This window comes from Dunckerocampus dactyliophorus, chromosome 15, assembly GCF_027744805.1.
Source record: "Dunckerocampus dactyliophorus isolate RoL2022-P2 chromosome 15, RoL_Ddac_1.1, whole genome shotgun sequence".
Classification (NCBI taxonomy): domain Eukaryota; kingdom Metazoa; phylum Chordata; class Actinopteri; order Syngnathiformes; family Syngnathidae; genus Dunckerocampus; species Dunckerocampus dactyliophorus.
The window spans coordinates 20,198,696-20,223,268 of NC_072833.1; the positions used below are offsets into that span (position 1 = coordinate 20,198,696).

Below are 24,573 nucleotides of genomic sequence, written 5' to 3' on the forward strand. Positions count from 1 at the left end.
GCCAAGATCAGAGGTGTCCAAACTGTTTTCACCGAGGGCCGTATACAGAAAAATTGAAAGATGCGCTTTAATATTTTTTTTTTCATTAATGATGCTAAAAACCAATCCAATGTAGGTTAATGTTCTGCTAAGCTATCTGAACAAGCTATCTTAGTGTAATGTCTAATAGTGTATGTCATTAATAATGCATTTATTTTATTTTTACAATAAGCAGATTCAATATATTTAAAAAAAGCAAAAAAGGCCCCCTGTGACGCACTTTGGACACCACTTGTCAAGATGCTTTGTATTTCAAACTGTAGTTGTGCATCTGTCATATCAACAAAGGCATTTTTGTTAAAGGTACAATGAAAAGTACAGTCTACATTGAATTATTATTATTATTTACCACAACCATTTGAAACTCTCACCTGAAAGTCACAAACCTTGTGGACTTATTCTCATCTGTTTGTCTTTGCGACAATAATGAAGGCAAGACAAAGTACCTGGACATCTTGTGTGTTTCTGTAGGCAAATCCTGTTTGAAAACGGTGTTAAGACAACTCTAGATCAGATAAAAACATCTAACACAATGCTCCATATACTGTAGGAATAAATCTAATAATTGCTCACAAACCACCAATAAAGTGCTTCCATCTAGTGTCTAAACCTCTAAATACTGTATACTCACAGGGCCAAATGGACTAATAATGCTGTCCTTTTCTCTTATTGACATGTGAACACTTGAACTCCACTAGATCTAAAGCATGTACTCTGATTAAGGCGTGACTGTGTATGGTGCTATGCTACACTGTATGCTCCTTAGTGGTGTTCCCCTTTTAAAACACACAGCTCACACACTGATGGAACTGCAGGAAAATTCACAGTAACTCAAAATCTCTACTACTGTTGTCACAAAGAGCAACCAGTCACTCCTGTTTTTGACTCTGTATGTGTGTGTGTGTGTGTGCGTGTGTGTATATACTGTGTTTACAAATTCCCTGCATTTTCATAAATCTTGTGGTCTGCACATAAAGGACATTTAGAAATTCCAGGCACTCACTTTGATTGCATTAAGCACAATAACATTTTAAGGAGTTGCACAAATTGCAGCAGCCAAAAAGATATGTACATATGTTCATTTTTTTGTACATACCAACCGATGTAGACATAAAATAAAATTGTTCAAGGAACACTATAGCCAGCAGTCTAAATTAACATATTGTACATACAATGAAAGTGACTGGAATGGTTTGACAATGTTCTGTCACAAATAACGTTTGAATGATAATTGTTCTTCAAATGCAAAAAGGACCCAAAATGGCCAACTCATATCATACACAATATGTGTCCTTCATATGCTATTTTCTCCCGACCGTCTGAATGTAAAATCAACTAAAACAGCGCGACAGCTAGGTAATACATCATTTGGGTGCAGCGTTTAAATAGTCAGACGCCTGACATTTGCAGCTGAATCACGTGGCTGTAAACAAGGGTCAACCGCAACCCCACTGCCAAAGATTCTGAAACTCGCCACAGATCCACCTTTTTTATTTATTTTTTTGAAACTCCCACCCGCTCACTGCAACAGCTCTGCCTTTTTCGTCGGCGTAGTAGACTCACCTTCACCAGAGTCCGACACATTGATTGGGCTGTCCCTGGAGAAGACTTCTGTTGATTCCCTCCAAATGCAGTCAGCGACAGTCTTAAAGGAATAACTGCCACATTTTGGCCGCACCTTTTGTGAAGCATTGTTGACTATCTGGCGGCTGTTGGAGGTGGCTATCTTGATCTTTAGGGCAGCGTCTACACGGTCCACCACTGTGTATGTGCCAATGCTGCCATCCTCAAAGCCAATGATGATGTTCAAAGCTCTCTGAGAGAGCGAAAGGAAAGTGGGTGTCTTGTATAAGGAGCATGTGCCAATACTCTTCCCGTCAGCAAGGCGCATCACAATTAGATTGGAAACAACGCCAGCGTCGTCGTCCTCATCACAGTTGCGGAAGCAGATGTATACGAGATAACGGCCGTCTCGTGATAATTTTTGACGCCAAATTATACCGGCAGCGTGGACAAGCCTCAGCTTCCCACTGTGTAGGTCCAGCACATTAATATTTTCGTCACCTTTGGACACAATTCCTTGTTTGCCATTGGGTGAGATCTGGAAATCCTCAAGATTTTTGAGAAAGTTGGCCGGCAACTGGACACGTCTGCAAACGGCCTCGTCCGCCACGCTCCAGATGAAGACGGTCTCTGTGGACGTGATGAACACGACACAGTCAGGGCAGTCAGGGATAAGTTTGAAATTGACGATCGTGATGCCGTCATCGCAAACAAATTTCTTAGATACGCTGCCCGACCACAAGCTGACGGCGAGGAGCTTGTTTTTGGAGGTTCCCACAAGAAATGTGTTGGCTGTGGTGACCAGTGCGTTCTGGAGGGTGACCAAGATGTTGCAGACCTTGTGTCCTGTGGCAAGTCTCCAAACTCTTGAGGCATTTTGCTCACAGAGGGACACAACAAACTGGTCATTGTGGGTGATGAGCAACTGGGATATTCTCTGTCCATTGATGCGAAAGATGTTCTCCCCAGAGCTGGTTTGCCAGATGTACTGACTGCACTTGTCATCAGAAGTTACCATTAGATCACCCGATGAGGTTAGTACACAGTTTTCCACTATGCCCTCATGCTTGAAGACAGTCTCTATGAATCCAGTGCTAAAGTTCCACTTGTGGACTGCTTCTGAGCCATCCATAGTAAACACATAATCCTCTCTGCCAGACAGCTGCAATGTTTGGATCTTCTTGCCTGTTTTGTCAATATTGGACATAGCTGTGATGATATCAATGTCCCAGACAGACAGCACTCCACTGCTGGCAACAGAAAGGAGCAGGTTGTGGTGAACTGATTTGATGAGCTTGACAATGGCTCCTGATATCTCAATCAGGCTGGCCATGCACTGCCCGCTGTCCCTCCTCCACACAAAGATGGAAGAGGTCTTCTCCATTGAGGCCACAATGCTCTGGCCGTTTTTGGACAGAACTGCAGCTACAAAGCGTTCACTACGTTTAGCTTTAAACTTCTCCACCATTTTCCACACTTTTGTATCTAGAACCTCAATACTTCTGGCCTTGCACAGGAGAATTGAGCGCTGGTCTTCAGACAACTCAATGCTCACCACCTCACTGTCATCTCCTCTGCAGTCATAATCCTCCATCAGACGTGGGTTGGTGATTTCTTTGGTGTTCCATACTGAGAGGCTACCCTCATTGTCAATCATCACCATTTGGTTGAGTGTGTCCAGGACAAGAATGGACTTGACAAAACCTCCAGAAAATTCAGACGTAATAGTGGCCAACTTGTCCCCATTTCCCAGATGAAAGATGGATGCAGTGTTGAGGTACTGTCCACAGAAGGCATACATTCCATCTGGAGAGCACTGGACACAAGTCACCTCGTACCAGCAATGGAACTGATAGAGAGGCCAGCCGTAAAGTAAATCAATAACGTTGACGTCTTTACTGGCCTCAAGCCAAGCTAAAGCATGGTGAGTGGATAAAGTGAAGCCATTGATGAACGCCACCCCACCGGTGATGCCACCATGTTTGGACCCCTTGATTTCAACCTCTGATAGAAGGCAGGATTTATGATTATCATAGATGAGAAGCGTGTTTTTGGTGGTGGCCACAACAAGATATTTCTCATCACTGGTTAGTCTGATTCCCAGGACAACAGATCTGGCTGTGTCGATCTGTCGCAGCAGTTGTCTAGTCTCGACATCCCATGTGCTGACAGACCCATCTTCAAGTGCTACAAGGACGATGTTTGGGGCTAGAGTGGGAAGGATCTCCACAATCTGCATGTAACTTGAGCACAAAGGAAGCCTCTCTGGACTGTAGGTGACATCCATTGAGGAGTGCAGAGGCACAATTGAGCAGTACTTGGGACCATCCTTGTCGCATTCCAGAAGAAGGTGTCGAAGCTTGGGCAGGGAGGTGACAACTGGCAAAAGCCTTTGCTGCAGTTCTGCTGAGAGAGATGCTGGGTTCTTCAAGACCTTTACCTTGATGCTGCGAAGAGTGGTGGATAGAAACTTCAGTTCTTTTTCTTGGGTGTAACTGTACGCCAAGTCGATATCGTTTAAGGCCTTTTCAAACTGGCCAATCTTGATCATTGTGTAGAGCCAGCTGAAATTCATGATGACCCCAAACATGAGGTCATCAGTGCGCCCACTTCTGGTGAGGTGGAACACCAACTCCGTCATCTTTCTGTGGTTGACAAAAAAAATGTCAGGCTCCAAAAGGTTGCACTGGAAGACCCAAGGCTGCTCAGGTGTTTGCCTGTCATAAGAGTACTTGTCAGATGATGTTTTCTCATGAGATTGTTGATGGGGGTTTTTGTGGTGTGATATATTTTGGGAAGTAAAATGATTGTTGTCGTATGTAAAGATCTTCTTTCTGCCCCCTGACCACGCTCCCAGAAAGTACTCCGCTAGAAGGCTGTGCATTTGATGGACATCCTCCTCATTACCTAGGTACAGCTTCTGGGCAATGAGATGCAGATGTCTGTTGGCCCAGACCATCAGGGTGACGTTGCGTACCTGACGTTCAACCAGATAACCTTCCAGCTCCTCTTTGAGCCTCGCTACCAAGTCACAGGAGATTCTCAAGGGATTTTTGAGGTAAGATGCAACTACAACGTCACCAAGAACTATGTTATCCAGGGATAGAATATCCTCCAACTCAATTTCAGTTAACCCTGCCTTGGCCATGGTGATATATCCTAATGCTCTAAAGACAAATCGTTGGCCCAACTTATTCTCTACTGAATAGAACAGCTGCTCGATGCTTTCATGTACAGTGGAGCACAGGGACTTCTCATCCACATCTTTGTGAGACCTCCAGTGGACTACCTCTCTGTAGATGAGATTGACAAACATTGGCAATGTACACTTGGCTAGAGCCTCGTTTACATATATCTGCTGGCCCGAGGTGACCTTTCTCTTGACACCAAGTAACTGCTGCTTAAGTGTCTGGCTGCAGACCTTGCGATCCCTCTGTGTTAACTCAACATAATAGTCGTCATCATGGATGGCATGTCGGAGCTTCTGCAGGATTCCATGTTTATTGGGCAATGTTGAAACTACAATGCGGACCGTCCGAGGGAGGTGTATGGGAAGCCACCAGAGCTTGCGGGCTTCGTCGGCATCTGACAGCTGCTCAAGGGCATCCAGGATGATGACCAAAGGCCTGTGAAAGGAGGATTCCCCAAGGAGGTTGACCAGGAGCTCCCTCATCTCCTGGATCTTGTTAGGCAAAAAGTGAATCAAGCAGCGATAGTTTATTGCAATCTGCTCACAGATGCTCTGGAGGAGGGTGCGCAAGTCTGTGGAGGACTGACTTGAGCCAATGAAACGGACAATGACCACTGGGTCAGTTTCAGGGCCCATCTCTTTCTGTAGCCACGCGTAGGCCTGAAAAACAACAGTGTGGACAGAGGTTTAAGTTTGGATTGTTGAATGGATACCAAAACTAGAATGACAGGGCCTCACCTGTTTGGCAACTTCTGCAAGCAGCAAAGTTTTTCCCGTGCAGGGTCCCCCATGTACCACAAGCGGACCCATCCTACTCCCTTTAGATGGCAAAAGATACTCCTGCACGTAATCCAAGAACTCAGCCTTGTACTCATACAGTGCTGCATATGCTTTGCAGAGGGACAGGTGTTGCAGGATCTCATCGTACAGTGGGTCAGTCTCTGTGTCAAAGTTCTGCTGAACTGTGGCCTGAATGATATCCACCATGTCCTCGTAGAACTGTTTGCACAGACCCTCCACATAGTGGCTCTCCACTTCCTGGGAGTAGCCCAGCTTCATGTCACAATGCGTGACAGAGGAGTAAACGCGAAGGTTGGATGCCGCCACCACTGTTGGTATGAACTCATCCCGCACCTTCAACAGGCGCTCGTAGGCTTCCTGGTTGCGCATGATGCGGTCACCGCTGACCACAATGTCCATGTAGCGGGCCATCTCTGGGAGTTTGGCGAAACGGTCAAAGTTTGAGATCTTGCGAATGTAGCAAACACATTTCCTGAGAAAGGCAGGAGTTTGTTTCCCGAGGGCAAAGTCTAATTCATCCTCCAAGGCTGAAATGACAGAAAAACAGAACATCTTAGTTATAACTTTAGTACACAGTGATCAAATGCATGTGGAAACCTAAACTATATGGCCACTATTTTCCTAAGCTGTCAATAAGAAGCTGCTTAAAATGCAGCCGGAGTGCAATGCTCGACATCCTCCTCAGATAAAAGTCTAACAGATGTAGATTTCTTTCAGGCGATAATCTGAAAAGCTTTAGTAACCCTTTTGCCAGCGATTACATTGATTTCCCCTGAGCTTCATTTAAGCGGAGCCAAAGTTGATAACGGCGCGACTGAAGTGTAAAAGAGGCTCCCCCACAAGGAGTCTGCCAGCATCTCCTGTGTAGTTTTGTTCACACACTGGCCTGCTAATTAGATCCAAGAGACACAAGTGTGGAAGAAAAACTTTGGCCTTACAGGAGATGGCAGGAGTTTTTCCAGACAGTGGCAATAAGCTCAATGAAGGAGCATAACATTTTTCTTACAGTGAAGAATATCCTCTGATTCAAGTTTTTATTATTTATATTCACTGTGGTTCATCCTTTTGAAACAAAACATTGTCATTGGCAGGATACTGTCTTCTTCAGAGAACAATGATTAATAAGAGTAAGATGCATTCTCTGACATGGAAGAAGCAGACCTGAAACTAACCAGAGCAAAGGAATTTCTTGGCCAGAGTGCTCTGCATTGTTCCCTTCTCTTGAAGCTGCAGCACCGCCGTACGGAAGATCCGTTTGATGTCTTCCGACACTTTCCTCCAGGCCTTGTCATTCTTGGTCTTGGCTGCGCTGCTGGACTCCATCTAAGTTGGATGGCAGGCAGGGAAAGGACAGATTGACTTTACCCTGCACGTCACACACTGAGAAATGATGGCAGAAAGGGGATGCATGCAGAACTGCTTGGCATCTGAAAATTCATGCTAAACCCTTTTGTTGGAAGTGTACTTTCTTTATGCGCGTTCTTTCTTCGCATACATTTTAAGACAAAGAAATGATTCTCTGATTCATGGGGTCATTTGCAAGCTCTTTCATCAATGTACTCACAGAGTTCTGGTAGTTCTTAAGCATTTGGGCTTTGGGTTTGAGGTAGTATGCGGGTGGCACAGAGTTTTCATCTCTGCAGTACCACTCATCTAAGATGTGTGTGTCCAACCCAGCCTCCATCGCCGCGTCCAAGATCATCTCGAACTCTGCTGATTCCACCTCACCTGGCACTCGAATGCTGCCATACTTCTCTCCCACCAAACCCTGAAGAAAGCGTGGAAGAAGAGGTCAGCAAAGCAAAGCATCAGTCAATGGCAGGGAAACGTATTTAAGGCAATTCATTTCCAGAATTGTGTGAGTGTTTCTAGCACGATTGGGATGTCTACCAGACATTTTTTTTTGGCAACAGGGGCATGCTTTTACTGCAATATTCGCTCAATGTGTGTGTGCATTTTGATAATTGCTTCACCTCATCATCACGGATGTAATTTTTACACATGAAAATGCCACATTATGTTTTCTATTTGAAAACACAGAAACAAACAACTCTGCTGAACTCGTTTCTAGCTTGTTTCCAAGTTGACAAGGATGTTTAAGTCATTATATTTTGGTCTTACTATGAATACTGGGTGTCTTTGCTCTGTCACTGTGGATTACGAAATCTGTTTCGGCCTGTGCACTGTGGTAAAAGAAGTCTCAAATTATGAAATGATAACCGTCTCCTTTTTAAACTCTAAGAACATGAGCAGATCTGCTTTATGTGTAGAAGGAATGGTACTAAACCTAATACAGCAGTTTAATACGGGATGTAGATTTGTAAGGATAATGCGTGTGGGCTCATTAGTTTAATATTCTAATCATCACCACCCATGTCTTCATCATCATTACACAGTAAAATCTCTTCTCCTGTCTTTGTTGCATACTTTTAAATGACAGCTGACTTAGTATCGGCTTAAATTATCTGGGCTATTCCTTGATATGCTCCATCCGCCACATTCAAGGACAACCTTTGAGAGAAATGAAGCTTTCCACTCCACGACTGGCTGATCTTTATTTCCTGTGTTGGAGCACACTCGCAGCCTTGGGGCAAAGCTACTAAACTCCAAGGCGAAGGACCGAAGTGGAAAATTATGCTTGCACGCTGGTGCCAGTGGCGCCTGAGAGTCATGCCACGTCGGGCTGGTCCTGGTTGCCTTGGCAGTCGCAGCGGGAGCAGATGCAAGGAACATGTCAAATCAAGATCTGTTGGACAGCATCCTCTGTGATGCGTCCATGTCGCACACAGTCCCAAAGGAATAAATCAGCTGTTACGCAAGAATGCACAATCAAATGCACAAAGGAATGTCACCCCTTTGAAAGAGAGAATCCAGAGTTTGTAATACCGCTGGATGGCATTGGCATTGAAGGAAACAGGCCAAAGAAAGAGTTAAGGATTTACTGTATACTACACGCACAGTTTTCCTCATGAGCCCGCTTGGGAGGGCAAAAGTTATCATGTGCTGGAATTACAGCAAGAAGTACATCTGGAATTACAGCAAGAAGTCAAACAATCCCTTGCTCCATTAATCAACAAAATAGACTGCCTGCTATACGTATCGATCTGCTACATGCTCTGCTCATTTGGGGCCACAAACAATTCTCTGAAGACGCAAGTGATGTGCAACATGACATCCCACTTAGGCTTCCTGCATAAACAGAAAAATCAGGGGATTTTTGGAATGCAGATAGATCATCTTCCACAGAGGGGTCAAACCTCCAGGACTAGGCGATCATGTTAGCCTTACATCACACTAACTGAATGGGGAGAGGAGCAGAGAGAGAAAAATCGAGGTTACTTTATCCCCAACTATCCTCTTTCACGGGCAGATGGGAGAAAAAGCACAAGTGGAAGTGGCGAGGCTGATACGTGTCCTTGAGGCGTTTATCGAGTGTTTTTTACACAGGGGGAATTTGAGACCGTTGGAGAACTGAAGAGGGGAGCAGAAGAAGAAGAAAACACAGTCGTGGCTCATTGTCATGCTTACCATCACCATGCCAACCCCTGCAATCACCATGGAAACCACCTTTATTGACAGATTAGAGAAAAGCCCCCCTCGTCCAGGTGTGTCATGGTGTAGACTTGTGTGTGTTAGTGGCTTTTAATGCTGCTCGTATAACAGCCTCTTTGGAGACTTAAGACAATTGGATTTCAAGGCTCACACACAAACTTTGTGGTAATTTCACTTTTTATGGATTATGTGTATTATTGGATTACTGTATGTTTTATTTTGGTGGTATTGAACAGGAAATTGAGAACAAAGCGCATGAAGTGCTCTAAATTGCATTCTTACAACTATATATGAATCCTTTATTTGATTTCAGTGGAAATACACGGAATGTGTTTGGCATTTATTTTGAAATTCAGCACCAACTGGTCCTGATGTTGGCGGGCTGATGCTCTCAGACGGTCCAAGGAGGACTTACAATGTTTGACACAAAGTGACATCTACCCCAAAGAGCCGACTGCTAAAATATGCCATCAAAGATTTAAGCAGCATGATGTGGCATGATGAGCACTGTTGGAGCACCCGTGGGTGAAGAGAAGGTGTCGTGGACACCTCGTCTTCATCTCCAACGACGGCTCTGCAGAGGCAGATACAAGAGCAAATTGGAGATATGTTGTGCTACCTTCATGCCCACTTTCTTTTAGTGTGGCATGCAGACGCTCAGGGTCAGGAAAGGTTAAAGTGGTGAAATTGCGGGCTGACCGCTGTGAATGAAATCAGCGTGGCTTAGACAGCAACAACACGCTGGGAGCACAAAAGCGGAGATTGCACCGTTTCTTTTCCACTCAACGTTTAGCCTGATGGCGCCTGGCTTGTATTACCTGCACTGTCAATGTGTTCTGTTGTGCCTCTGAAGTGTGCAAAGGGCAAAAAAGTCATTATTTGAGGCATTTTTAATTTCAAGGAAAAGAAAACAACAATAATAGCTGTTAAAAATACAAATAAAACTGTTCAAGTGAACGATAAAAGTACATAAAATAATAATAAATAGAATGACTAATAATAGAAAACAAAAAAGTTAAAATAAGTAAAGAGATTAAAGATGAATGAATGAATAAATAAATACCAGAGTCAAAATGACATGAAACATTGCATAATTCCTCACTAAATGTTCAATATAGATTAAGCGCTAAAGATATACCACCAGTGGTTAGCATGTTGGCCACACAGTCAGGAGATCTGGAAGACCTGGGTTTGAATCTCCGTTAGGCATTTCTGTGTGGAGTTTGTATGTTCTCCCCGTGCGTGTTTGGGTTTTCTCCGGGTACTCCGGTTTCCTCCCACATTCCAAAAACATGCATGTTAGGTTCATTGGTGACTCTAAATTGTCCATAGGTATGAATGTGAGTGTGAACGGTTGTTTGTCTATATGTGCCCTGCGATTGGCTGGTGACCAGTCCCGTGTGTATCCCGCCTTTAGCCCGAAGTCAGCTGGGAAAGTCTCCAGAAAATAGATGGATGGATGGAATATACCACCACGAAACATTTGAACGTGGGTGAAGTGTCTTGGCCAATGACACAACAGACGTGACTGGGGTGGATGACACTCGGTTCGAACTGCCAATCCTCCAGTTTCTAGACGACCTGCTATACCTCCTGAGCCACTGCCGCCATAATTGCTTGATATAGTTGAAATTGGCATGCATGCTTCTGCTGTTGAGGTCAATATTTAATCATTTATTGTCAAATTTAATGTTATTGCTGTATTCATTCTTTGTTTGTGTATTGTGTCTTTTGACTGCAAGTACTTTGGGGTTTTCTTGTTCTCCATTTAAACTTGATATAGATTTTGCAGTTAGTGCTCCAAGTGTCTTGAATTTTACCCTGCTTCCTAAAGTTGCGTGCATTCTTGGCGATGTCAGTGTTGCGCTTTGTCAGATGCTCATTTATGCCAATATTTGCTCCTTTCAGGTTATTTCTCTGCTTGAGCAATGCTGTTTTTTTATGACGATAGCGTGTGTGGTGTTGTGATGTCCATTGTTGATGCTGTTGTGTCAAGGTTCATGTTGAATGCTTTTTTCAAACTACTGGATGAGTTTGGCTAATTTCACCTGTAGTGCAAAGCTGCAAATAGAAATTGATTGTCACCATGAAAAGCGTTGGCGAGGAAGACGAACGCAGGTGTAGATGCAAAACCGAGATTATGCTCTCAGGAGTGCTGTCTTACCCATGATGCATTAGCTCTCCTTGTGATCTCTCACCTCAGTTTCAACCTCCAGAAAAAGATCTGCTCTATTTGAATAATTCATCATCCATTACGCCACCTGTCATCTGTGCCCTTTTTGCGTCTCGCCCATTGTCCCTTTCTCCACCTTAAAATGTGTTGCACTCGCCTTCCTTGCAGCTGTTTTCACAAACTCATAGATACTTGGGTAATTTTGGCCTGTTTAGGGTATCCAGGATGTGTGGATTATAGCATGAAGGTACTCACAACGAAGCACGGTCCCACTGATGTCTTCAGACATTCCTCCAGGAGCTTCATCCGAAGCCGCTGCAGCTCCGGACTGTCCCACTCCTCCGGGTCCACGCCCCAATAGAGGTCCACCACCTGAGCACACCAGAACAAAAACATGGTTGTTGATGACTCTCTGAGAGCACAAGGAGCCAGGCAGGGCTGTATGCCACACCGCCAGAGACCTGAGCAGATTATTGATAGGTCTGCTTTGATTTGGAGGAAGCATCCAGCTCTCCACATCAGTCACGGCAGATCAGTGTCACTAATCTACTTCCTGCGATGGGCCCCTTTGCTGGCCGCAGGAGGGAACAAAGCGAGTTTATGATGGGTGTCTGCCGGGTTCCAGCAGGTGACCACGAGGCCGCGTTGTAATTAAGAGCTAAATTAATAGTCGTATCTATTCAGCGAGCGTGCGCGTGTGCAAGGCGAGGGGAAGAGGAAAGGCTGATTAAATTTGTGCCATGATCGCTGCACTCCATTGCCATGTGGAAGAATGAAATGATGGATGACGGAGAAAATGGGCAGCACAGAAGCGAGGCAGGAATCCAAAATAAGCAAGAACGCATAAATGAGGCTAAGAGGAAATTCATTTGAAGGGACTTTTTTGATGAAGCGAGGGCTCCCATGGGACGGGATTTGGCAGCCTTTTACCCTCCATCTCTGTTTTTCCTTCCCATTCCTCCCTGTTTGATTTCGCTCTCCCACTCCTCCCCTCAACTTATGTAAGAGCAGAAGCAGCTTCTGCTAAGCGGCTTTCTAACGCCCTTGGAAGGCGTTTGCCTGCGGCAGGTCACATGAAGGAAACATCTTTTTTTTAATTCACTGAATGCTAGACTACGAAACTTTGGGATAACGCCCAAGAAGGCAGAGAAGAAAGGGCATGAAATTGGGGGGGGGGGCAGAAATCCCCATCAAAATGGTGCCAATATACAGTAGCTTAAGCTCCTTATTTTAGACACTTTTGAGGAAAAATATCCTTGTACAGTGGAATCCGCTAACCCGCCTAATGTCGACAACCTGTCTATGTCGACCACCTCATCAAGTCCTGGTCCACTGGGTTCTTCTTATTACTAAAACGTGCCCGCTTAAAAGAAAACTGCACTTTTTTTTGGGAAATTATCATCCACAATCCTTATGTGAGACATGAACACATATGTCTCTCTTTTCTGTGTGTTCTAAAGATATTAACCAAGCTAAAAAAGAGACAGCTCATTACCGCACGTAATGGGATACACCCATGCCGCCTCCGCCTACGAAGACTGCTATTAAAAGATATAACAACTAAAGATATAACAAAGGTATAACAACAGATAAAAAGCACCCATTTACATCTAATGTGACACGCATATTAACCAAACTACAGCAACATTGTTATTATTATTATTAACACTGTTACGCCGATTAAACTATGTATTGGCGTATTGACACGTTGCCACACCACACCGGCTAGCTACTAGCCGGCTAGCGACTAGCTTCACCACACACTTGCCCGCAGCACTCGGCGGTAACGCTACATATTGGAGCTGCTGCCACTGCTGCTGTGTTTGTGTTTTTGAGTTTGGAAAAGTTAACGCCAGGTGTATGCGTTTGTTTCTATGTCGCTATGTGAAATCAATGCCCCGAGGAAGGAAGTTCGGGTAATGCTTGAAAGGACCAAAATGCTGCAAAACACTGTAAGTATTACATGTTATCATGAATGTATCTGTTACTACATGGTTGCAGCATGGACATAAAACCATTAAACCTTGTTGGAGGTTTTTGGAGGCGTTTTAATAGCAGTCTTCATAGGCGGAGGCGGCATAGGTGTATCCCATTACGTGCGGCAATGAGCTGTCTCTTTTTATCTTTGTTAATATCTTCAGAACACACAGAAAAGAGAAAGACATATGTGTTCAAGTCTCACATAAGGATTGTTGATGAGGGGACAAAAAAAAAAGTGCAGTTTACCTTTAAGTCGACCGCTTTTCTATGAAAAATCAATTTGTTTATTATTTGTTTAGTATTGTCAACTTCCTCATTATCGCAAAGCAGCAACACAATTAACGTGTAATTACACAACATTAAAACATGCACACCACGACCTTCTGTTCAGTGCAAAGTGAGCTTCAAAATAAAAGCATGGCAGTATTAACCTGGATTCTACTGTACCACACAACTAACAAAATGCACCCATTTCATTTTCTATTTAGATTGTTGGCCACTGTGAGAAAGCATGTACAAAAGCTTTATTGTCACTCTAGTCAAAATATATGAATATGAAATCAAATCTATATTAAAGTATGCACAAAGGGAGGAAAACCATGTCAACAAACTGACGTAAGTTAAAAAATCCTTCATTGTCGCTCATTCTCCTTATGTCGCTGGCAAAAGATCCAAATAAATGTGCAAGCAATAACTATGCTTGAATATTCTCGTTCATCCAGGTGACTGTATTCTCAGGGTATTGAATCGATCGCAACTGGACTGTTCAGATTGTCTTAGAAGACGTTTGGCCTTTCATCCTAGCAGGCTTCATCAGTTCATGCTCAAGAGACGAGGTGGTACAAACACTAGTCAGACTAGATAGGACGTCTCTAGTCTAAGGACTTGGTATAAGATCCTGTGTATTTCCCCTCGTAAGGAGGAGACATGTCCAGACAGGAATGGTTTCACTATTTAGCGATGAAGGTCATTGGGATACAATGGAGCGGGGCCTCTGCCTGCCAACGATGGTGGTTTGGCTGGTATCACTTTCGTTGGCATCCCATTCAGATGTGATGATAGTCATGGACCCACCTGGAACCAAGGTGGCTGTGCCTTGTTTATTTGTTAGAGGCTAAATGATTTAATCTTTTAGGAAGGGATGAGAGGACAGCATTGTATGTGGGAGAAAGGTCATGGCGCCGCAAACCTCCCCCTCTGTTCAGAGATGGCTTCTCAACCGTAACATAGATGGCTTCCCTCACTCCTCTTTCAAACCATCTGTCTTCTCTGTCCAGAATGTGTACATTTTGTCCTCAAAAGAGTGCTCTTCCTCTTTGAGGTGCAGCTTGAACACAGAGTCATGACCTGAAGAGTTAGCACGTGCCTGCTCAGTGGCTGTGTGGTTTCCCCAATGTAAAAATCAGTGCATTCCTCACTGCACTGGACAGTATACACCAGATTGTTTTTCTGGGTATGGGGTGTCCTGTCTTTGGGGTGTACCATCCTCTGTCTCAAAGTGTTATGTTTGCTGAAAATCCTTCTGAGTTTCTCAGATAGACCGGGACGTATGGGACGACAATGTTATTGCATCTGCTACTCTTTTCTTCCTCATCCACCTTGCTTTCTGGAACGAGATGCACTTTTCACAAACGACCAGGTGGGGTAATCACAGGTTTTGAGGGCATCCCTCAGGTACTTATGCTCTTTCTCTTTGGCCTTTGGGCTGGTGGGAACATCATCAGCTCTGTGTTGTAGGGTTCTGATAACATCCAGTTTGTGTTCCAGTAGTTGGTGTGAGTCAAAAAGCTGGGATGAGGGGCAAAATATCTTTTAAGACTACCTGAACAGTCCAGTTGCGATCGATTCAATGCCCTGAGCAAGAAATAACTAGTCGCAATTTCAGTTATGCCGACAAACACTTACATCAACGGCACTCGGGCAGTCCGAAGGGCATTGACTGAAACGGGTTCCACTGTGAATACTCACGGCGAAGGAAGCCAAACCTGCCAAATGCTCAGTTTGTGCTCAGGAATGGTCACATGATTGAATTTAGAGTCAGTAAAAAGCTTGTAAATTAATGCTAATGTGCTCCACATGCTGACCCAAGAAGGATGCAGCCCACCTGTGCCACACTCCCGTGCCCTCCTTCCACCCTCTTTCTCTCTTCATCTGCTTGATCCCAGTCCATCCACGGATCGGAAGAAGATTCTGGAAGGAAGCGGCGAGGGACTGGGAAGGTTTCTTCAGCCTGGCATATGTGTGTCAGTGTGTGCCGCCGAAAAGAGTTCGTGTATGGGTGGGTTGTCATGATGGCGCATGAATTATGAATCAAAGCCAACGCTGACGAGAGTCGAGCAGCACTGCAAGAAAGCAACAATGATTCGTAATCCAGCTCTCATAAACTGGTTTTGGCTGAGGTGCCAACTTGTCACGTGGCATGGGTTGACTGTGTGTGTGCGTGTGTGTGTGTGAGAGACATAACTCACAGCCTTTCTGCATAAATCGCTTCATGTTGATCCTTCATGACAGCAAGCTGAATCACCAGACGGGCACGTGGCTGCACGTTGTGAAGCCAAAAGCGTCTTTGCATGTTTGTTTTTTTTCATCCATCATCCTGTGCTCATACGTCACACACGCGCAAGAAATTCTAGAATTTGTCTCTCGCTCTCCGCCTGCCGCCACAGCTACAAATCGCTGGCAATGCCGAGTCACACACATGCACTCTCTGTGATGTTTGCTTGAGGGCGAGTGTTAAATCCCATCAACACATCTCGCTGCTAACAGACTGTCGCAGTGTAATTGTGTGAGGGTGTCATTTTAGATCAAATATGCTCAGCGAAACAGGCATCCTAATAAATAATGCACCAAACTTGACCCCTGCACATGCACACTTCTATAAAATGCCAGAAACGATGTCCGCATACGTCAGGGGTGTTCAAACCTTTTCCAGTGAGGCAAACATACAGAAAAATTAAAGGATGCAGCCGGGGCACGATGATGTATTTTTCAAACTAATCCAATATAGGTAAATATATGCTGAGCTAACTGAACAAAACATCTTAAAGGGTCACTGACATGATTTTGTGTCCACATTCTTCATGATGTTCCATATTGTTTGTAATTACAGTATGTTCTACATTGTTCGTTTTTTTTTACAGCAAACATTAAATGATTAAAAATTGGATTTTTGTATGTCTCAAACCGCCATTTTGGTCGGAGCTCGTCAGAAGGCGAGTGACGTCAGCGCAGTTGAACATCACAAGTAAACAACCATGAGAGAATGGACAAGATGGGAGATACCGTATAATAATACATATGTGCAGCTAAATGAATGCGAGGCGGCGGCCCATATCACATACACCGAAACTTGTTTCGTTCTCCAGACAAGGTCTACCTGGAGCTGCTCACAGCATGTTAGCCTACAATGCACCGTTCTCGTCCACGGCAGGTAGCTCAGTCCCCGCTCTCCTGTGTGGTTCGCTGCACGCGGGGCTACTCACAGCATGTGTCGGCTTAAAGCACTTTCCTCGGTGGATGGCTATTGTACTTGCTTCGTCCATTGTAGTCTTAAACCTTCGTCTTTTGGAAAAGAAAACAAACTTACAGTATCACTCGGACACTGAACAGCGAACAACGTTTTGGTATGACTGAGTATTTTGATGAAAAATATACCGAACCAGTCGACTAGCTAGCGTTTGTTTACAATCCTGCTCCTTCACCGACGTCACTTGGGAAACGCCCCCTTCCCAAGCTCCATCCAAAATGGTGGTTTCAGACTTGCAAAAATGCATTTTTTACTAATTTAACGTTCGCTTTAAAAAAAAACTAACAACGTAGAACATAATTACAAACAACATAGAACATATTTAAGTAGAAAAATCATGTCAGTGACAAATACAGGTGACAAAGCAAGTTAGTGTAAGAGCTCATAATATATATAATTAATAACTCATTTATTTTATTTTTAGAATACGCTGAGGACCAATAAAAAACAAGCCACTGGCCATATTTGCTCCTGGGCCGCACTCTTAACATCCCTGACATATCCCCACTTCATACCTCTTATTTTACACTAAAGCCAGATATTCCTTCATAAAATAGCCAAGATAAGAACCATGCTGACTAACACATCACAACAAATCTTTCTTTCGTTTTTCCAAGAACTATCTGGAGCCAAAATCTCCCACTGGCTGGAGGGCTCTCCTGGATTTGTTGAACAAACCTCTGATAGCAATCTTTCAGTGCACGCTGATGTTGATTTGCAATGCAAATACACTCTGCGGCGAGAGAGAGAGAGAGCGAGAGCGCAGCATTGGCTGTCGGGCAACGGCAACAAAGGGAAAAGCCCTCGCGTCATTCCACCTTATCCCCTGCTAGATTTGTGCTAGCCTCTGCCGACGGACGCCTTATCTCTGCTGGCCTTCTGTCCACCTAAAGCGACACGGGGCTGATGCGGGGTCCCTCAAGGTGTTTCACATGTGAAACTGACAGGCTTCCGAAAGTGTTAGGAAACCTCGAGGAAGAATGGTGAACATTCGCAGCAACTGTGACTTACCTGGAATTCAATGCCGTAGTTCTCCCTGCAGAAATCGCGTAGTTTGGGGTAGACATGCTCTTTCAGTGCATTCCTCTCAGCCTCCGTGTCTGGAAGTCAAGGAGATGTCATTGGCTTTCTTACGTGCATGTGTGCAACACATGTGGTTATGTGCAGGAATTGGGTGGACCTAGCCTTTGGCTACCAGGAACCATGGCTAACCATAGTGTCAAAGACAAGCCAGAGCCTGGAGACCCTTTTCTGCTGTTAGTCTCTTGTTTGTGAACCAGTGAAATGCGCACGTGGACATAGGCAAGCGGATAAGACAAAAGTAGTGTGGAGCTATTTTTCAGGAGAGACGAGGAATGGAACTACAAGCTGGAACTGTTAATGCTGCTGTGTACAAGAGCTAGGCAGATTTATGATTTGCATTTTGTTCCCAAAACTAACTGAACCGTGACCTTAAAAGCGACATAAGTACCGAACTGTGATTATGGCATACCGTTGCACCACCAGCAGTAATGCGCAGCTAGATCTCTTGTGTTTATTGTCATGTATGTGGTCATGTGACATTGAATCCAGCGGTCATATTGAATGTGGAATAGTGAGAGCCCACGGCTTGTTGTTGTGTCCCACTTTTCTCTCTTTTCCCTTTTCCGCTCCTCCGAAGGGTTGTTGTAATCTATTTGGACAAGCCAAGTCTTTTTCTCCCGAGGGTGCGGATGGACAGTTAAAAACACAACATGGCCGACAGGGAGACCTGCACGACAACGCCCAAGCATACCACACACACTCCCGGCAAATTTAGCCTGACATATCTTTCACTTGTCTATCTTTAGCAGAGTTGCAACATGCATCGACCCATAGCTGGCCAGCAAAATGTCACAGTGAAACGTGGCGATAATGTGCAGTAAGTGGCTGCAGCGAGAATCATAAACAGCCTCATCATTTTTGGCAACAAGTTTGAAAGCTTTCGGATTCAATTGTCTTATCTGATGCACGACAGGCTTGAAATGTGTAATCCACGTCTGATTTTTTGATTTATGGACAAAAACTGTCTTTGGGAAGTTATGCCATGGCTGAAGCTACATCTTGACAAACAGATGGTGCATGTATGGCAGGAAAGCAAGTAGCAACTATTTGGTTTTAATGTGTTTTCCCCAATACTAAACAAGCTTTAAGGACGCATATCACCACCTAGTGTTGTGGAGGGGGAAACAGTTTCGCCAAAAAATGTAATTACTCCCATTGCATGTCAATGGAGAACATAATGACATACCCTTATGAATGAACATACCCTTACATCAAAGTGCAGCAATGCTTCAGTGTGTAGGAGCCACAGTGATGCAAACACAAAGCGAGTGAGCCAATCAATAGCAGATGACCTGGAGGATGCTAAAGGCGGACCAGCCATCCATGAAGTCCTCATGCGTCTCGTAAGCAGGTTATCTAAACACCAGCAACTTTGGAATAAAAGGCAAGCTGGCTACCCAACATTTTATAAAGGTGACAGGGAAGCCCCATGCCCGCTCCTTCTGCATACAACTTCATTTTAATATAACGGAATAAGAACGCCGGATGTGAGGCTGTCCAACATCTGTGCTAGCAGCTGTTGCTTGCAAAACCACAATAGGGATCATTCAGATGCGTTATTTTGATATTAACTACAGGCTCTTTATGCAGCCAATTAATTTTATGTTATCCGTGACATATTGTTGCAGTTCACAAAACATCTGCAGTAGCAGGCCTTCCGCTATTTGCATTGGATCGTGGCGCAACGCCACGGTAAAATAAAAGCCGCCACACCTTGGTAATTGGTTGTTTGTTTATTTTTACGTGAAAACAATGTTAGGTAAAACATTGTATGAATGAACATATATACTATATAAGGGGTGCCCATTACGGCAATCTCGAAGACGGCGTTGGTCACGTGTCACCTCCATCATAACTGTCACTTTGTAGATGTCATATGACATCAGTCAGCTGACATTCAGCCCCCTCCTGATTCGCTCTTTTGCTTTGGCGGCAAAAAAAAAAGAGGAGAACAGATGTCGGCAGCCACACGCGGATAATGCAACTTTCATCTTTCTTATTCCGATTACGGACAAACTAACTCAGCGGTAAGATGCCTCTATCTATAACAAAAGTTATGCATTCACTTACGTAGAAAGAAAATGCCAACTGCTTCATGGCTACGCTTCGTGTCATGACCTCCACTATAGAAATGTATGTTTTCTCCAATTTAGTTTGTTAAACTACTATTTCACGATGAATTGGAAAATGTGGCCGTTGATGCAATATGTTGCCTTGACTTTGGCTGCATTGTCTTTTGCATAATCCTTTTCATTTCTCGTATAAAATATCTGTAATGTTTTATAAATCTAAATTATTACATTTAAATATTTTTTAAAATTGCTGCCACAGCGACACAGCATCGGCACGACATAGCGCCGGCAGTCTGCCTCCCATGCAGCCTACTACCACAGCTTCAAAAAAATCCTCGGGGGAAACCCTGAGTAGGTCTCCCTAAATGTGTGCATCCTAAAGTGTGCACTTGCAGCCACAGGTGGTAGGGTTATCAGTATGGCGCTCTAATCTGAGGTCAACTGATTTGCTCTCCTCGACAAAAGCCACCTTCTCATACATCTTCAATGCCAATGTGCTCCTCCTAGCCTACTCTACTTTGCTTTTTGTGTTTACTCCAGTTTTACTGAGCCTATTTTTACTACAGACCCAGAGGGTGTCTTAACATTTTGCAACTGGGTGCCTCCCTCACAACCCACTCTGCTCACACTCTGTCCCCAAGTCTGCTTTTTAAGGTTTTAAAGCATCTTTCAAGGCAGGGGTGTCCAAAGTGCAGCTTGTGGGCCATTTGCGGACCTAATTACAATTAAACAGAACTACAAAAAAATAGAATGAGCACAAACTGGGAAAAAATAGCAAAAAGATGCCAAAAGGCTGAAATGTTGATATTAACAATACTAATAATTAACATACTTTCCCACTAGGAGTGTAATGGTAGAGCATCCTCACGGTTTGATACCCGCCTAGCTAACGTTTCACTTCATTTTTGTGTTTAGCTTTTGTGTTTAATGATTTTTCAAACAAAGCATGAAAATGTAATTGCAAACTGCTGGCAGGTAATTCTCCATGGAATGAATTCAATTCTCTAATAAAAAATAAAAAACATAGTCCAAAATGTAGTCCACTTTTAGTCACACTATACCCGTGCTCGTGGAGGTGCATCGCAATGACGAATGCACTTGCTGTCCCTCATTTGACATGTGTACTGACTGAGAAATTGATACAGAGCTTTTGGTTCGGTAAAACTGCGGGCAGATTAAATCCAAATATGAATATTTGTTAACCCCTATTTGTCACCAATAACACAGCTGACATGCAGGCTGTAAAGTGCAGTAAACTTGCAGAGTAAACTTGAATAAACTGATGTTTCCGTCATTGATGACCACATTTTGGATATGGGTGTCGTTCTATGCCAGTCGTGTCCAAAATGCGGCCCGGGGGCCCATTTGCGGTACATCTTGTTTTGTTGTTTTTTTTTATTCTAATTATAATATTACAATTAAAGACGAAAACTACAATGGGAAAGAAAAGCGCAAAAGACGAAAAAAGGCTGATATGTTGATATCACTAGCCAACACTAATAATAATAATAATGCGCTTTGTTAGGACGCCCCTGTTTGAAGGGGATTCCCATGCACAGCAATAAAGAAAGGTGATGGCTGCCAGTGTTACATACCGTCAGGGTTGGCACAGATGAAGACGCGGACGCTGCGGCCGCTGGGGACGTGGTGAGGAGGCAGGGCCGGGATGTTGCCGCTGATAGCCGCCCTGCGCATCGCCGACTCCCTCGGGCAAGGCTGCCGGCTGCCCACTCCCGACGGCCACATTGGGGGCGACTTCCAGCGTGGCTGCATACAAAACACACGCGTTTGAACGCACTCGTTTCTGCATTCTACTCATGCGGTGCAAAAGACACGAGAGCCAAGTTAGGGATGCAATGCATATTACGCACAGCCTTCTACGTTTACGGTGCATGCGTAATTTGCATGTCACTGGAAGCATTCATGGATGTTCATGCCAAGAACACGCATACACACGCACAGAAACACAAAACAAAACAAAACAAAAAACAGACGGCACAGAGGAGGCAAGCACCAGCCGTATTCCCACCCCGGAGAGAATGCTTGTGAAGCCGAATAACCGCTAAGAGTGGTTATTCCGCCGGGAGCCGGTGGCAAGTCGCCGCTTTTCCAAGAGTTGCTTCCAAGGTTTGCTTCCAATAGAGGCGAAATCGGACGTAAAGTTGTCAGCTCAACTCTACAAAGAAGCAGCGAGGCTCCGCATCCAAGGAGGATAAGTGATGCTGCACAACAACATGACACTTCTTGGTGCTCACGTTCATTCGTTTCATTTCGCGGCTTCCGGTTAGATCCGAGCGTCGAGGACGGCAAGGGGACGACAAAAACGCCCATCAGGCTTGCCGTGACCGAGAGAGGACGCCCGGGGACGGGAGGACGGTCACCGCTCGTCGGAGTGCTCCTCGTCTCATCCTGCTGCCTCTGAGAGCCGATGAAGCTCTGACCCGCGGAGGCACTGTGAAGCCAACCACAATAAAAGCGGAAGCGGTGTGACTTTTCAAAATAAAGCTAGTGTGGCTTTACGGAAACCCCATCTCAGGAGGAGAAAATAATGACTCTTTGTTAGGCTTTACCACATTTAGCACATAAAACCCCATTGCCCACGCCAGAACAACCTTTATTTCATGCACACTTTCATGCTTTTACTTTGAAAATGCAGTGGCTTCAATTTTTCCCGTCAACCTTGACAAAGGCAATAGTCGCGCCAGCAGCTCACTAGAAAATTCAATCTAAGAAGCAAACACATGAAAGTTCAAGCTTTGCCTCGTTACCTTAAACAACAAGTCTGGTGAATTGATCGTTTTAAGCAGGCAAACGACGGTCTTTTAGCATTTTACATGCCTATGCTTGTCCTTGTAACAACCAGCAACCAGCAAGCTTTAAATTAATAGCTTTATCAATAAATGTTCCCATGCTGTGCAGGCCGTGGTTATTCACGCTGGAAGTTTAAGTGCATTGGATTTGTGCTAAACGAAATTGATTGCTGTGCTGGGGGGGGGGGGGGGGGGGGGGGGGGGTAAAGCATATTTTTCATCGACCCGCCCACCGAGTCTGTCTGCAGTTCATCTAGGTCTTGTATTATCCCACACTCCAGAAATAACCTGTGTATTGCCTGTGTACCGAATAGTTACTGAGCACGAGATGGTGATATAATACACAACAATTATGATGGCAATAAAGACGTCTGCTACAGCAAACAGCATCTCTCAATGAGAACACCCCAATTTCGCAGCTTTCACTATTGCATTTTTTCAAAAATATATTATAGAAGAAATCATGCTGTTTCTTGGTTGAATAATATATAAATATATTTAAGCAAATGTTACTTACTTTTGGCCTAAATTAAGTTACTTTTTGGGCTAAATTGAGCATTTTCAAGCATAATAATGGCTAAATGAAGTAAAATACAAATATAAGGCGTTCTGAAGATGCACTCAAAGACGTGAAGCAATGTACTGTAGTATTCTACACTGGTCACTAGGTGTCAGTGGTGTCAGCACACAAGCGCCAGACTTGATCCCTGGAACAACAGGTTTTTATTGCAGGTTTGAATGATCACAATAATAACATGATAACCATCATCATAATAACACAGGCTACTGTTGCAGAAGTAATCCACTCAAAGCTAAAACTCTACTCTGAACCCCCGGCATCACTTCCTGTCCTCCACACGTCCGGAACACATTTATTGCAAGTCTTATTCATGTCTTAAATACTACTATATTAGGTAATAGGAGTATAAAGGTGACTATCGAGTGTCATATCATGTCTATAAATGGTAAATGGTCTTTCACTTGTGTAGCCCTTTTCCACACATTTACCGACTGATGACGACGCATCATCAGGAGCAACTGGGGGTTCGGTATCTTGCCCAAGGATACTTGGACATGATCATGGGAGGACAGAGGATTGAACCTGGAACTTTCAGGTTGGGAGACGACCACTCTACCACCTAGCCATACCACCCTATAGGGCTCTAATGATGTTTAAAACTATATGTAGAACGTCGTAGACAGATTTTCTATGCTTTATCTACGATAATATTTGATATGTATTTGTTTGGGGTGAAACGATTCATCCACTACATTGATTTATTGATTTATATTCCTATGATCCAACTACATCGATCTGTGTTCAGGAAGTTGCCATTCCGGACAACATATATCGATCTAACATTGTTTAAAAGGTAATCATCGATTGCATTGATACTAGGAAATAAAGCCTTGGATTGAAGCACGGCAGGCTTTATATTGATGTGTTTTTTAAGCAGTTTTAATGATAAAGACGTTAAACTCGTGTAACAGTTTGATTTGGCGTAATTTGATTAGTCATGCCTGTTGAGTGGGGCGCACGGGTGACGTCCTCTCCATTGTGACAGTCCTGTAAAGAGTGACTCAGACGCCCTACACCTTTGACGCTATGATCGATTCAGTCTGCCTGTGATGTGTTGGACCACATCGAGCCAAATGAGTGCTTCTAAAGTTAAGTCCAACTTTAAGCCTTTCAAAGTTTCAAACTACTTGCCAAGGTCCGTGGGTCGATCACAGCTTTTGTCTTGACTGTTAAAGCAATGGGAAGCTAAAGCACTATTTCCCGG

At 44.1% G+C, this 24,573-nt stretch overlaps 1 protein-coding gene across 2 annotated transcripts; it reads right to left on the reverse strand.

Annotated features, from left to right (window-relative positions):
* Positions 1–1,038: 1,038 nt before the first annotated feature.
* LOC129168391 (NACHT and WD repeat domain-containing protein 2) lies at positions 1,039–22,425 on the reverse strand. 2 transcript variants are annotated; one of them, XM_054753613.1, is made up of 8 exons: positions 22,235–22,425; positions 21,575–21,746; positions 17,836–17,924; positions 11,574–11,690; positions 7,158–7,361; positions 6,766–6,916; positions 5,531–6,120; positions 1,039–5,452 (listed from the first exon to the last, which is right to left on the reverse strand). In XM_054753613.1, exons 1-8 carry the CDS (start codon positions 22,247–22,249, stop codon positions 1,559–1,561), a joined length of 5,232 nt encoding a protein of 1,743 aa, XP_054609588.1. In that variant the 5' UTR covers positions 22,250–22,425; the 3' UTR covers positions 1,039–1,558. The 2 variants fall into 2 exon arrangements, with proteins under 2 accessions (XP_054609588.1, XP_054609589.1); XM_054753614.1 differs by having other exon boundaries at positions 22,009–22,425.
* Between the last annotated feature and the right edge of the window lie 2,148 nt (positions 22,426–24,573).